At 42.2% G+C, this 16055-nt stretch overlaps 1 protein-coding gene across 1 annotated transcript in view; it reads right to left on the bottom strand.

Annotated features, from left to right (window-relative positions):
- Nucleotides 1-8436: 8436 nt before the first annotated feature.
- Nucleotides 8437-16055, bottom strand: part of LOC125483101 (zinc finger and BTB domain-containing protein 24-like) — a 29355-nt gene continuing 21736 nt past the window's right edge. Inside the window, exons 2-3 of the mRNA XM_048596689.1 lie at nt 13694-13775; nt 8437-10491 (exon numbers count right to left, since the gene is read on the bottom strand). Of these exons, the coding sequence (XP_048452646.1) occupies nt 9642-10491; nt 13694-13775 (932 nt within the window). The 3' untranslated portion in view covers nt 8437-9641. The remainder of the gene's footprint in view (nt 10492-13693; nt 13776-16055) is intronic.

Here is a 16055-nt window from a genome sequence, read left to right as displayed (position 1 = left end):
CTGAACAGGTAGATTACACTTAGAAATTGTGATTTCCTGCACATCATACTCCTCCAATTCATTTGCTTTAGTTTTCTACTCATTTCTTTGAATTTAGAGCTATTGAAATGACGTTCCTGACTCCTGGGTTTTAGTATGTCTGGATACAACATCATATTGAATTTAATTACTCAGTACATGCTGTGACCTCCATCACTCTGGTTTCTGTCTGTTACGCAAATCAGGTCAAGATGAGTAACGATTCTCAAGGCTATTTTACAGTCCAATCCCAGAACCAGTTACATACAATTAAAACTCCCTACTCTGAACGCTGAATCTTTACATTCTTTCCAAACTTTGGCAGAGTAGACATCTGAATTTGCAGAGTATATTGTTGTTTTTCTCCCCACTTTGCTATTATCCTAGTACAATAATGGCAAGCTGAAGATGCTAACTTCCCTATACTTGGGTGATTTAATTGCACCCTAGCAAATGTCTCCACCCAAAGTACACTTGGTTGGACAAAGACAGGGTATCCATAGAAAATATTGTTCAAATAACTTGCAATTCAAGTATTTGGAGAGACAATGGCCTAATGATATTAGTAAAGTCACTGTAGTTTCACAGGAACTTCTCTCTCATTAGAGATGACTGGCAGTAAGTTTAGTTGAGGGTCACCACACCTCAGGCAAGGGGAGAGGTTGAGAGGGTGGGACCTTCAAGGTAACTCAACATGATTTGATTTGATTTGATTTGATTTATTATTGTCATATGTACCGAGATACAGGGAAAAGTCCTGATTTGCACACTAACCAGACAAATCATATATTACATAGGTACATCAGGGTAAGAGAACAGAATGCAGAATATAGTGCTACAGCTACAGAGAAGGTGCAGAGAAAGATCAACTCTGATATAAGAGAGGTCCATACGTAAGTCTGATAACAGTGTGGGAAAAACTGACCTTAAATTGTTGGTAACCGTTTTCAAACTTATGTATCTTCTGCCCAATGGAAGAGGGTGGAAGAGCATATAATCGGGTTGGGAGGGGTCTTTGATTATGTTGGCTGCTTTCCTGAGGCAGCAGGAAGTGTAGACGGAGTCAATGCAAGTCTGGTTTTTGTGATGGACTGGGCTGCATTCACAACTCTGTAATTTCTTGCAGTCTTGGGCAAGAACAGTTGCTATACTCAGCTGTAATGCATCCAGATAGGATGCTTTCTAAGAGCATCTATAAAAATTGGTTACAGCCTTGTGGATGTGCCAAATTTGCTTAGCCTTCCAAGGAAGTAGAAGTGTTGGTGTGCTTTCTTGACTGTAGCGTCAGTGTGGATCAACCAGGATAGATCATTAATGATATTTACTCCTACGAAAACGAAGCTCTCGACCACTTCCATCTCAGCACCATTGATGCAGCAGGGGCATGTCCTCCACTCCGCTTCCTGAAATCAATGACCAGCTCCTTCATTTTGCTGACATTGAGAGAGAGAGATTGGTGCCTTTACACCATGCCATGAAGCTGTCTATCTTCTATACTCTGGCTTGTCGTTGTTTGAGATCCGATTCACTACGGTGGTGTCATCAACAAATTTATACATGGAGTTAGAGCTGAATTTCACTGCATAGTCATGAGTGGATAAGGAATAGAGTAAGATGTTGAGTACGCCGCCTTATGGCGCACCAGTGTTCAGGATTATTGGGAGATGGTGTTGCCACCTGTCCTTTCTGATTGCAGTCTGCAGGTCAGGACGTCAAGGATCCAGTTGCAGAAGGGAGAACAGAATCCTAGCTCTCAGAGTTTGGAGATGGAGTTTTGTTAGAATTATAGTGTAGAAGGCAGAGCTAAAGTCAATAAATAAGAGTCTGATGTAAATGTCCGTGCTATCCAGATATTCCAGGGATGACAGTAGGGCCAGGGTGATGCCGTGGACCTATTATGACAGTAGGCAAATTGTAGTGGATCAAGACAACCAACAGATTTAAGAACAGCTTCTTCTTTGCTGTTATTAGACTTTTGATCGGACCTCTATTATATTGTTAAAGTTCATCTTTCTCTGCACCTTTTCTGTAGCTGTAACACTATATTCTGCATCCTGTTCTATTACCCTGATGTATTTTTGCAAAATACTTACACAGATTTTTGTTTGAAATAGTGGAACCATGATATAAGGGATTTAAGGATAAATTACTTTTCATCCCACCAGTACAGAGTCAATTTGAAGTTCTAAAGATTAAAAATGCCATATTCTGCAAACATCCACATTTAAATCATAATCTTAATGTTTGAGGTCAAAGTTATTTACTTATTGAGAAGTAAAAATCTTATAAGCAAAGTTAACTTTTTAACTTCATTCATGGGACATGGGCATCACTGGTGAAGCTAGCATTTATTGCCCAGAGGACAGTGAAGAGTCAATCATATTACTGTGAGCCTGGAGTCACATGTAGGCCAGTCCAGTAAGGACAGCCGTTTCTTCCCTGAAGTACATTAGTGAACCAGTTTTTTTTTAAAAGATTGTCAACAGTTTCACTGTCATAATTAGACTCTTAGTTCCAGAGTTTTGAATTTAATTCAAATTCCATCATCTGTCTTGGGTGTATTTCAAACCTGGGTCCCAAGATTATTAGCTGGGTCTCTGGGCTAATAGTCTAGCGATGGTATCACTTGATGAATTATACATCACCACAAATAACCTTAAACAGTATAACCAAGGCCTTGTTCACTGTAGCTGGTGAATTCAACCAGGCCAACCTCATCAGTGTGTTACCAAGATACTACCCACACATCTGAGGCCCAAACAACCTGGACCGTTTCTATACAACCATCAAAGGCCCTACCGCTCCATTCCTCACTTGGATTTTGGTGAATCAGACCATAACACTGTGCTCCTTCTCCCAACTTACAAGCAGAAACTGAAGCATGAGGATCTGGTACAGAAAATCATACAATGCTGGTCTGAGGTAACAGATGAGGTCCTACGTGACTGCTTGGAATCAGTGGACTCATCCATATTCGAGAACTGAGCAGCCAACCTAAATGTGTATGCCACTACCGTCACAGAATTCATCAGTAAGTGTGTAGAGAACTGTGTGCCAAAGAAAGTAATCTGAGTGTTCCCAACCAGAGACCATGAATGAACTGGAAGATATACACTCTACTGAAGTCCAGGACTGGGGTGTTTAAGTCGGGTGACCCTGACCTATACAGGATATGTAGGTATGATCTTTGCAAAGCCATCAGGGACGCCAAGAGTCCATACCAGACTAAAGCAAAGGCCCAGACTAACCACATGAACAGATGGCAACTGTGGCAAGGTTTATAATGGGCTACAAAACGAAATCGAGTAGAATCACTGACAATGCATCCCTCCCTGATGAGCTCAATGTATTTATGCTCATTTTGAACAGAAGGTCAGTGAAATGATGTCATCTGCCTCGACAGTCTCGGGTATACCTGCACCCACAGTCACTGCTGCAGACATCAAATCAGTCTTCTTCAGAGTGAACCCACGGAAAGCACCTGGCCCAGATGGAGTCCCCAGCCTTGCACTAAAATCCTGTGTGGATCAGCTGGTGGGAGTATTTGGAGACATTTTTAACCTCTCCCTACAATGATGTGAGGTTCCCACCTGCTTCAAGAAGATCACTATCATCCGGGTGCCAAAGGAAAAAAACAGGCAACATGCCTTAATGACTACCACCCAGTGCCTCTGACATACATCATGAAGTGCTTCAAGAGGGAGTACAACCACAGTGGGAAGCGTCTTTGATTATGAGGGTTGACAACAAGGTGCAGGGCTGGATGAACACAGCAGGCCAAGCAGCATCATAGGAGCAGAGAGGCTGACGTTTCGGGCCTAGACCCTTCATCAGAAAAGGGGGAGGGTAAGGGGGTTCTGAAATAAATAGGGAGAGAGTAGGAGGCGGATAGAAGATGGATAGAGGAGAGGATAGGTGGAGAGGAAACAAACAGGTCGAAGAGGCGGGGATGGAGCCAGTAAAGGTGAGTGTAGGTAGGGAGTTAGGAAGGGGATAGGTCAGTCCAGGGAGGACGGACAGGTCAAGGGGGCGGGATGAGGTTGGTCGGTAGGAGATGGAGGTGCGGCTTGAGGTGGGAGGAGGGGATAGGTGGGAGGAAGAACAGGTTAGGGAGGCAGGGACGAGCTGGACCGGTTTTGGGATGCGGTAGGGGGAGGGGAGATTTTGAAACTTGTGAAATCCACATTGATACCATTGGGCTGCAGGGTTCCCAAGCGGAATATGAGTTGCTGTTCCTGCAACCTTCGGGTGGCATCGTTGTGGCACTGCAGGAGGCCCAGGATGGACATGTCGTCTGAGGAATGGGAGGGGGAGTTGAAATGGTTCTTACGTTGGCTTTACCAAGACAGTGGGAAGTGTAGATGGAGTCAATGGATAGAGGGTAGTTTGTGTGATGGACTAGGCTGTGGTCTTGCAGGCTTGGGCAGAACAGTTGCCATACCAAGCTGTGATGCATCTGGATAGATGTGGTGCTGTAATGGTCATGTCATTGGACTACTAATTTTGAGGTACAATGTAATATCCTGTGGGCACTGGATCAAATCCAACCATGGCAGCTGGTGGAATATAAATTCAATTAATAAAGTCTGAAATTGAATGCTCGTCTCAGTAATGGTGACCATGAAACAATCACTGATTAATGTAAGAAACAAACTGCTTCTCTAATGCCCTTTAGGGAAGGAAATCTGCCATCCTTAAACACCTCAGATCCACAGCAATCTGGTTTACTTTTAACTGTCCCCTGAAATGGACTACCAAGCCACTCATTTCAAAGGGAATTATTGATGGACAACTAATGCTGGCAATTCCAGTAATGCTGATATCCAATGAAGATGCAAAAAGGGACGAATATAAAAGTCACTCAGTCTTGCCCAGAAGTAGACACTGACAACTTTTTAAAAAAAATCTATTTTTAAAATGTGCAGTAAAGTAGCTGATTCCATTTTAATTAGTGACCTTACAGGGAAAATAAAACATCCATAACTGATCTATATTCTGATTGGAGTTTCTGAAGGATGTAATCCATTACTGTTTTTGAATGGTGAAATTCAATAATCAATGTCTAAATGACAAGCAGAATGGAAACTCAGTATAAGAATGTGAAGTTAGAGGCATCCCCAGAAACCTTTTCAATATTGAATAGTTCAGCAGGTGGAAAAATGACTTGCAGAAAAGTGTTAAGTATTGTGTACACTAGTGAAGAGCAGCAAGTAACAAAGAGGCTGAATAGGCTGTGGCTATTTTCCCCAGAGTGTCAGAGGTTGAGGGGTGACCTTATAGAGGTTTATAAAATCACAAGGGGGATGGATAGGGTGAATAGCCAAGGTCTTTTCCCCAGGGTAGGGGAGTCTAAAACTAGAGGTCATAGGTTTAAGTTAAGAGGGGAAAGATATAAAAGGGACCTAAGGGGCAACGTTTTCACACAGAGGGTAGCATGTGTATAGAATGAGCTGCCAGAAGTGGTGGAGGCTGGATGGGTATATGAATAAGAAGGGTCTGTTTCCCTGCTGTACAACTCTATCAATAGAATGTTGAAATACATGTCTCTCAGAATATATGCCTCTGCCATGCTATATTAACTCAGCATTATTACAATTAAACAGCTCTTCCTTGAGGCTTTACCCTGACTGTTTGATTATCCATTATCACAAAGCTGAAAGAATAAGTATTTCGTCAGGGCTTATATTTCACTGAGGCTGAGGCTATATACAATGATCTGCTGTGAAAGCTTTTGATAGTTATGATAAATTGTACCACAGCTGCTGAGCCAACCCATAACATTCTTAAAAAAAAATCAATTTACTCTCTCCCACAGTGTTTACAGATCCTTAAAAGATTCCAAAATTCAAATCCAGAATCAAAAACTATTAATCCTTCCATGTACTTGTGTACTAGGTTTTATTGAAATCTGTCCATCAGTTTTGAGATGTATTTACAAACAGAAGAAAAATCATTATCTCCTCTATCTTCAGGGATAATACTCAAATCATAAGTATTAAACTTAAATTACTCGTGGTTTCCTTTGGTCTCAGTCAATGCTAGTTGCCTGTGTCAGTTGAGGAGGGTAGGCTTTTGGGTGTACTACCCTTTAATTGTTCCATTACTACTTGGTACAGAAAACTTGTTTCCTGCAAAAGTGCTTCGCTTGTTCTCAGATGACTTCCAATGAGCCTCTCAGCTCCATCCTTGATTCCTTCCTATTCATCCTCTGGATGCAACCTGGTATCTTTTTTTAAAGATTCCAAAACTGAATGATCTAAAAATTGATTTGATACCTTGATCACTTTTCTGTAAGGTTAAATTCACCTGTATTAGCCCCAAGTTTATATTTTACTGGCCTGTACCTTTGTCCCTTTGACCTTTATCTAATTTGACATAATCGTTTGGTTTCACCTTCTTCATTCATTTAGCTATCATACACGTTTGAGAACATCTTTTACATGCTCCTTCTTGGGGTTGAAATGTCCAAGTATGCTATACAATTTGATAACAGCATCCTTTAACCTTGTTAAACACTGTTGGAACAATGTCTAAATTTAGACACAGCAACTACTCTATTGGAGCAGAATATATTCTACACAGTCAAATTGGAAGTGGACATCGCATTTTTGGTTGATAACATTTCTGCCTATTATTGGTGTTGATGGTAGTGGTGTAGGTATTCCAATAGTGTTGAGAAAGGGATTTTCAGATTTTTAACCTAATGACAATAAAGGAATGATGATACCTTTCCAAGTCAGGATACTCTATGAGTGAAGGTGAACTGGCAGATGGCAGAGTTCCAAAGCACTTGCTCCTATCCTTCTAGGGGCCATGTGTTTAGAAGGTTCTGTCAGAGGAAGCTTGCTGACTTGCTGCAGTGCATTTTGTAGATGTTAGATGCTGCAGCCCCAGTGGAAGGGGTAGGTGACAGGGCGTCAATCAAGTGGCTTGCTTTGTCTGGGATGGTGCTGAGCATTTTTGGTGTTGTTGGAACTGCACAGACAAGTGGAGAGTATTGAATCATATTCTGACTAGTGCCTTGTAGATGGACTGGCTTTGGAAAGTCAAGAGGTTAATCATTCAACATGGAATTCCCAACCTATGTCTTGCACTTGTAGCCACCAGTCCTTATATGACAGGGTAAGTTTCACATCAATGGTGATCCCAGGATAGTAATGATGGAGGCATGTAGCAATAGGCATGTCACTGAATGTCATGGGGAAATGTGGACTCTCGAATTGGAGATGCTCACTGCCCAACACTTGCATGGCATAGATATTATTTGTCACTTAGCAGTTCAGTGGTCTTCTTCAATATCTGAGGAGGTGTTAATGGAAAGGAACACTGCAATCAGTGAATATTTTCACATTTGACCTCATTGAATGCAAGGTTAATGAAGAAATAACTGAAGACGTTTGGCCTAGGACTTTTACTCCAAGTGAAACGCATGTATATAGCACAATTGGGCAAGCAGAAGCAGCAATCTCTAAGGGTTATCTCAGCTGATTTGGAGAGTGATCAGTATCAATAAGCACCACACTGTATTGACGCAACTGGCCATTACCTGAATTGCACAATAAAAGAACTACACTGTAGGATAGCCACTGAGGCATCTGTTCCTTGGTGGAGATAGGACTCAATTGATCTTACATTCCTCTTTTTAAAGAGCTGAGATCTGGAGAATTGAGTAATGGCAGCCAGTTCAGAACAACACCCACAATGGTCTGACTGAAGAGAATTTACATAATTCATTATAAAAAACTGAATTTGTATGTCAAAGGGTATAACTGTGTTAAAACATCTGAAATCCATAACACTGTCATTACCTAACACACGTTACTCAGCATACTGAATCTTTTAAATGAGTAAACAGATTTAATATATAATTCATATAGATTTCAGGAGAAAATGCCATCCAAGCAATCCCTGTCATGCAAAACAATTATAATGTGTAATAATTGTGAATAATTTAAAACACTTAAATATTAACAAGAATGAATTAACTTAGACATTTTCTTCTGGCTCACCTCTTCTTTTCAGGCACAGCTGCTTCTGTTCCATTCACCATCTGCAATGAAGAACAGCACTGCATTTGTACCTCATGGACTGCAGTGGTTCAAGGTTCCTCACCAACCACCACTTAAGGGCAGTTAAGGATGGACAATAAATGCTGGTTATCCGAAGACACATCTCATGAGAGAAAAAAATAACAGCAGCCTTGTTTAGGACTTGCTGGCTGGTAAACTGCTACGAAGAGGCTGAGGAGCTTACTAGCTGGAGGGGAAATGGAAGGAGAGAAAAGGAAGTCACCCATCGATTACTCCATTTATTCTGTGAGGGTACGCTCATTAGACGACAGCATTTCACCATGTGAGGATATGCTAGGCACAAATTTGACTTGCTGCAGCTTGGAATAACTGCACCGCGGCACTCTATCAAATGTACATCCATTTATTAAAAAAAGATATAATTATTTACACTGTTTTGGTTGCACAAAACATTTGATCCGCATACTGATCTACCATCAGCAAAGAACAAAATGAGAACAATGTGCAAATTACAGCACTCTACAATATTTACATATATAAAATATTCTGGATGTTTTGTGTTAATACAAAATACGTAGTTTAACCGGTTGAGGTGTGGCAATCAGAGATGTTAATCACCCATGTATTTGTGCTAACAAATTGAAGCCAACCATATGCTTAGGCACAAAAACAAGATTGTGTGCAATGCTTAAAGCAAAATGTGAATTTATTTGTAAAATATGATCTCTTTTTCAAAACAAAACACACTGTAGTTTTAATTCTATCCACATTATCAGAAGCTGAAACCTGAAAATAGAGAGCAGAAAGATGCAAATTGAGGTACTGTGTCACAAAATATATCTTGAAGTTGCAAAGGAAAATATTTTTAATTATGTTATTCCTGAGCTCGTGATGAATTATCTTTTAAATATTCATCTTCTAAAACAAAAGTTAGCCACATAATCGTACAAATACTTTGCATTCTGTGATCTGAATCATTTAGACATCATGAGTTTTAACAATAAGTTGATGAGAATTCTAATATTTAAAAAATCTATATTGACACAATTAAAAAACATTACAAAGGACAGCAGCAAGTAGGAGGAGAATTGTAAAGAAAAAATTTTGCAGTAAAACATTCAAGTTTAAGGTCGATTATGAAAAGGCACGGCAGAAAACAGATAAATGAAATATGAGCCTCTTCAGAACTATTTGGGTGTTTTTATATTTTTTTTGTGTTGACCTGACAAATAGTGAAGAATGTTTTCCAATAAACTTGTTCAAAGAAGAAGTTAAACATGGGTACTAACCTTCAACTTGCATTTCAAGAGCATGTAACTCATTTCACACCTCCCTTCCACCAGAGTGGAAGGGAAAGAAAATCCACCATGATATTGTGCAAGATTGAAAATGGGAAATCTTTAAAGAAGTAAAAGAGGAGAAAATAATTTGGAATAAATCAACCTTAAAATGAATTCTTAAAATAGACCAATAGAGTGCTATTTTAAATATAACCTGTCACTGTAAAGATCACAGATTATATGATAACCTCTTAGTTACATAATCATTATCCCATTTTCAGCAAATAGTTCCAACTACATTTTTTTGATTTTTCTAGCTCTGTGTGACTAAATTAGTAGTGTAGAGGTAAGAAACATTGTCCGCCTGTAACTGGAATGTTTGATCTGCAAGTTGTTCTCCTTGCATTTGCTGTGAAGATTGGTTCACCGAGATTGTTTGAGTTGACGGTTCAGAAACATGTGCCGATCGAACGTGTTGCAGATGCTGAGCTGCTTCCTGGTTCAAATGAACTGGCTGAGTGGACCCCTGCTCAAGACTAATAGGTTGTGATCTCCCCTCTGCCATCTGCAGTTGTTGAGCTTGACCCTGAAGGTGCTCCATCGCCTCTTTTGTCAACGTGATCACATGCATATGCTCTGGCTGGCCTGGACATTGCTGGTTTTCCACCATGCTAATGGCTTGGATGTTGTCTGTTTGGCCAGGCTGAGCTACCAGAGTCAGATTCTGCATGTGCTCTCCTTGTTGAGTCAGCAGAGCCAAATTTGAAGCCTGGTCGTCAGGGAGACTCTGTGATCCCTCTGCTGAGATAATACTAATGCTCTGACCATGGTTGGGCATGAAATTAATATTGTGAACATCATTTGTCATCACCAGCTGTATCTGTTGTTCACCTACAGTAGGAAGCTGGTACTGCTGCAGTTGCAAGATAGTCTTCACTTCTTCTGTATCCCCATCACCTGGAACATTAATGATCTCACTGTTTTTCCTCTCCTTGCTGTGAATCTTCATATGAGACCTAAGGTTGTCAGCTCGAGTGAATCGCTGATGACAAGTTGGACATACAAATGGCTTGTTTCCTGTGTGCATGGCATCATGACGTCTTTTAGCACTTGGATCAGCAAAAGATTTTCCACAGATAGTGCAGATAAAGGGTTTTTCTCCCCTAGAACAAACACTGTACATTAATTTACTCATATAAAATTTAAGAAGCAATACTACTTTGTTTTTAGTAAGAATAATACTATATTGACACTAATTGGTAACAGGTCCATTGGCCTTTTTGATATGTGTGGATAATCTGGACCTGAATATAAAGGGAATAGTTTTAAATTTTTGCAGATGACACAAAATTTTGAGAAATAGTAACCAGTGATAACAAAATAGCAGCAAACTTCAAGAAGATACAGAATAACGAAACAGGCAGACACATGGCAAATGAAATTTAATGCAACCAAGTCATAGTCATAGTCATAGAGTCATACAACACGGAAACAGAACCTTTGGTCCAACTAGTCCATGCTGACCATAATCCCAATATAAACTAGTCCCAACTGCCTGCTTCTGGCCCATATCCCTCCAAACCATTCTTATTCATGTACTTAGCTAAATGTCTTTTAAATGTTGTAATTGTACCACATCCACCACTTCCTCAGGAAGTTCATTCCACATGCAAACCAGCCTCTGTGCAAAACACTTGCCCCTGTGTCTTTTTTAAATCTCTCTTCTCTCACCTCAAAAATGTTCCCCCTAGTCTTGAAATCCCTCAACCTAGGGAAAACACATCTACCATTACTACCATAAGCTCTATCTATACCCGTCATTATTTTACAAACTCTAAGGTCACCTCTCAACCTCCTAGGCTCCAGTGAAAGAAGTCCCAGCCTATACAGTCTTTCTCTACAACTCAAACCTTCCAACCTCTGCAACATCCTGGTAAATCTCTTTTGAATCCTCTCCATCTTAATAATATCCTTCCTATAACTGGGTGACCAGAACTGGACACAGTATTCCAGAACAGCCCTCACCAATGTCCTGTACAACCTCAACATGACTTCCCAACTCCTACACTCAAAGGACTGAGCAATGAAGGCAAGCGTGCCAAACACCTTTTTAACCACTCTGCCTATATGTGACACAAACTTCAAAGAATTACACACCTGAACTCTTAGGTCCCTCTGCTCTACTACACTACCCAAGGCCCTACCATTAACTGTTTAAACCCTACCCTTGTTTGTTATACCAAAATGCAATACCTCGCACTTATCCAAATTGAACTCCATCTGTCATTTTTCAATCATTGACCCATTTCATCAAGATCCCTTTGTAATCTTAGAGATTTGTCATCTGCAAACTTACTAACCATGCCTTTTATATTCTTATCCAAATCATTTATATAAATGAAAAACAAAAGAGGACCCAGAATCAACCCCTATGGAACACCACTGGTCACAGGCCTCCAGTCTGAAAAACCCCTCTACCATTACTCTCTGTCTCCTGCCATTAAGCCAATTATGTATCAAACTGGCAAGCTCACCCTGAATCTCATGTGACCTAACTTTATTCATTAGTCTACCATGCAGAACCTTGTTGAAGGCTTCATTAAAGTCCAAGTAAACACTCTGTAAGGAAGTATGAGAAGAAGCAATACAAATTACATTGCACGATCTTAAAGTGGGTGCAGCAACTGAACCTTAAGTGAAAATTCAAAACCAGAGGCCTGGAAAACAAAAGCAAGGGAGTTAAGCTAAATCAATAATTCATCAGTTACACCTCAGGTGGGGTATGTTATCCAATAATGGGTACCACACTTTATAAAAGATGTCAAGGTCTTACAGAAGATGCAAAAATATTTAGTGGAATGGTACCAAGAATGAAGGACTTCAGTTACATGGAGAGACTTGAGAAGTTGCGTGTGCTATCCTTGGGGTAGAGAGATTAAAAGGAGATCCAATAGAGTTGTTCAAAATTGTGAAAGATCTTGCTAAGTAAGAAAGGGTTTCTTGCAGAAGGGTCAGCAACGGAATATCACAGAGTTAAGACGACAAGTAAAAACTGAATTGAAGAGGTAAAGGAAAGCTTAAAGGATGAGAGATTTTGGGAGATAATTCCAGAGCTTAAGGCTTTGGCACATGACAACATGGCTGTCAATGGTCCATTGACTGAAATCAGAGATGGTCAATGGCCAGAATTAGAGGACTGCAGATGCTGAAGTGCAATAGGGCTGGAGGAGATAACTTTGATAGAGAGGAACAAAGAGTGAAGAGATTTAAAAATAAGGATGCATGAGCAGCAAGCGCTGCCTCATGCTCCCGCAAGGAGCTCAAACAGTTCATCAATTTCGCCAACACCGTCCAACGCACCCTCAAATTCACCTGGACCATTTCTGACACCTCCCTCCCCTTCCTGGACTCTCCGTCTCCATCCCCAGTAACTGACTCACCACCGATATCCATTTTAAACCCACTGACTCCAACAATTACCTCGACTACACCTCCTCTCACCCACCCTCCTGCAAAAATTCTATCCCATACTCATAATTCCTCCACCTCCACTGCATCTGCTCCCAGAAAGGGGCGTTCTACTCTAGATCTTCCCAGATATACTCCTACTGTACTTTAGGGACTGTAGTTTCCCCTTCTGTTATTAAGGATGCCCTCAACCGCATTTTCCCCATTTCCCATGCTTCTGCCCTCCAACCTTCTCCCCCCAACAACAATAAGGATAGTGTCCCCTTAGTCCTCATATACCCCATCAACCTCCGAGTACAACGCATCATCCTTTGACATTTCTGCCACTTACAATCAGACCACACACCAAAAAGATATTTTCTTCCCCACCCCGTCCGCTTTCTGCAGGGACTGTTCACTCCGTGACTCCCTCATCAGCACCACACACCCCACCAAGCCCTCCACCACACCTGGTACCTTTCCCTCCAACTGCACGTACACCTCCCCTCTCACCTCTGTCCAAGGCCCCAGGCAATCTTTCCAAATCTGGCAGAGATTCACCTGCACTTCATCTATTGTATCGGTTGCTCCTGATGTGGTCTTCCCTATACTGGGGAGACCAAACGCAGACTTGAGGACTAGTTTGTAAAGCAACAGTGCTCTGCACAGACCAACCAACCCAACTTTCCGGTTGCCATTCACTTTAACTCCCCATCCCACTCCCCTGATGACATGTCCATCCTTGGCCCCAGCTTGTGATAGGTGTTATATAAATGAAAAATTATTTATTTGGTATATAAACTTCCTCTTTCTTCAACAGAGTAGTAAAAGAAAGTTATGCTTAATTCACCACAGTTGTCTTTTGATATTCAAATCATGACAAACAACGCTAATACTGTGAGGCACAACAGAATATACCTGTGGATTCTGATGTGGGTCTGCAGGGTATTCTTTGCAGTAAAACATTTACCACAAATCTCACATGTAAATGGTTTCTCACCTGAAAAACCAAAAGACAAGTCAGCATTAATGTCATAGTTGGTTACCGTGACTCTATATAATTTTCTGACAGCTACTTCTCTGAAATATTAACCTAATTTTCATGTTGAAGGACATCCTGTTCATTTCAAGCAGCTACAGCTCATTTCAGGAATACCAACTCTAATCTTTACATAGATCATAGAATCCCTACAGTGTGGAAACAGGCCCAACAAGTTCACAGTGACCTTCAGAGAATCCCACCCAGACCCATCCCCCTATAACCAACCTAATCTACGCATCCCTGAACACTATGGGTAAGTTAGCATGGCCAATCCACTTACCCTGCACAGCTTCGGACTGTAGGAGGAAACCAGAGTGCCCGGAGGAAACCCACGCAGACACGGGGAGAATGTGCAAACTCCACACAGACAGTCACCCGAGGGTGGAATTGAACCCGGGTCCCTGGAGCTGTGAGGCAGCAGTGCTCACCACTGAGCCACTGTTCAACATTTTTAAATGAATTTTTTGTGCTCATCAAAACGGGAAATGCGTCAAGATAGATTAAATTGAGGCACTCAAGAAGCTATTAGATGGTTATTTAGATAAAAATAATGTGGAAGGGTTTGGTTGGGGGGGAGAAAACAGGATATTGGCACTAGGTAATAATGCCCATATAATGAGCCAGTGCAGGCACTATGGGCCTAGTGGCCTCTTTCTGCGCTATAATACTTCTGTGATTCTGTGAAAATTCTTGTGTTAATAGCAGAAAACAGCATTGCTCAAATGATACTGGCATCAAGCAGTTCTCTTTCAATAAAGGATAGCATTAATCTAAAAAAAGCCTTTGCTACAGTTACAATAAGGGCATAAGAACTGTCAAACAACCGATGGCTTAATTCTCTCACACATTTGGTGGTTTGTTATTCCTTACTTTGCTACACTCTAAAATGACTGTCTTTGCTCATACATTCATCCGTTTCCTTCCATATGTCCGTGACACCACCCACGCCCTCCACCTCCTCCAGAACTTCCAATTCCCCGGTCCCCAATACCTCATTTTTACCATGGACACAGTCCCTCTACACCTGCATTCCCCATGCAGATGGCCTTAAGGCCCTCCGCTTCTTCCTGTCCCGCAGGCCCGACCAGTCCCCCTCCACTGACACCCTCATCTGCTTAGCCGAACTCGTCCTCACCCTCAACAACTTCTCTTTCAATTCCTCCCACTTCCTACAGACAAAGGGGGTAGCCATGGGTACCCGCATGGGCCCAAGCTACGCCTGCCTCTTTGTAGGTTACGTGGAACAATCTCTCTTCCGCACCTACACCGGCCCTAAACCCCACCTCTTCCTCTGTTACATTGATGACTGTATTGGCGCCGCCTCGTGCTCCCACGAGGAGCTCGAACAGTTCATTCACTTCACTAACACCTTCCACCCCAACCTTAAGTTTACCTGGACCATCTCTAACACCTCTCTCCCCTTCCTGGACCTCTCTGTCTCCATATCGGGCAACCACCTAGAAACCGATATTCATTTCAAGCCCACCGACTCCCACAGCTACCTAGAATACTCCTCCTCCCACCCACCTTCCTGCAAAAATGCTATCCCCTATTCCCAATTCCTTCGCCTCCGCTGCATCTGCTCCCAGGATGAGGCATTCCACTCCCGTACATCTCCGTTGTCCTCGTTTTTCAAGGACCGTAACTTCCCTCCCTCAGTGGTCGAGAACGCGCTCAACCGTGTCTCCCACATCTCCCGCCACTCATCCCTCACACCCCGTCCACGCAATAAGAACCAAAAAAGAATTCCCCTCGTCCTCACGTACCACCCCACCAACCTCCGGATCCAACGCATCATCCTCCGACACTTCCACCATCTGCAATCCGACCCCTCCACCAAAGGCATCTTTCCCTCCCCACCCTCATCTGCTTTCCGGAGGGACCACTCTCTCCGTGACTCCCTTGTCCGCTCCACACTCCCCTCCAGCTCCACCACACCCGGCACTTTTCCCTGCAACCGCAGGAAGTGCTACACCTGCCCCCATACCTCCTCCCTCACCCCCATCCCAGGCCCCAAGAAGACTTTCCACATCAAGCAGATGTTCACCTGCACATCTGCCAATGTGGTATACTGCATCCGCTGTACCCGGTGTGGCTTCCTCTACATCGGGGAAACCAAGCGGAGGCTCGGGGACCGCTTTGCAGAACACCTACGCTCGGTTCGCAATAAACAACTGCACCTCCCAGTCGCGAACCATTTCAACTCCCCCTCCCATTCCTCAGACGACATGTCCATCC

The sequence above is a fragment of the Rhincodon typus genome, chromosome 5 (genome assembly GCF_021869965.1).
Source record: "Rhincodon typus isolate 14 chromosome 5, sRhiTyp1.1, whole genome shotgun sequence".
In the NCBI taxonomy this organism is placed as follows: Eukaryota; Metazoa; Chordata; class Chondrichthyes; order Orectolobiformes; family Rhincodontidae; genus Rhincodon; species Rhincodon typus.
The sequence above is the reverse complement of the archived record's forward strand: the minus strand, read 5'-3'. Positions and strand labels throughout refer to the sequence as shown.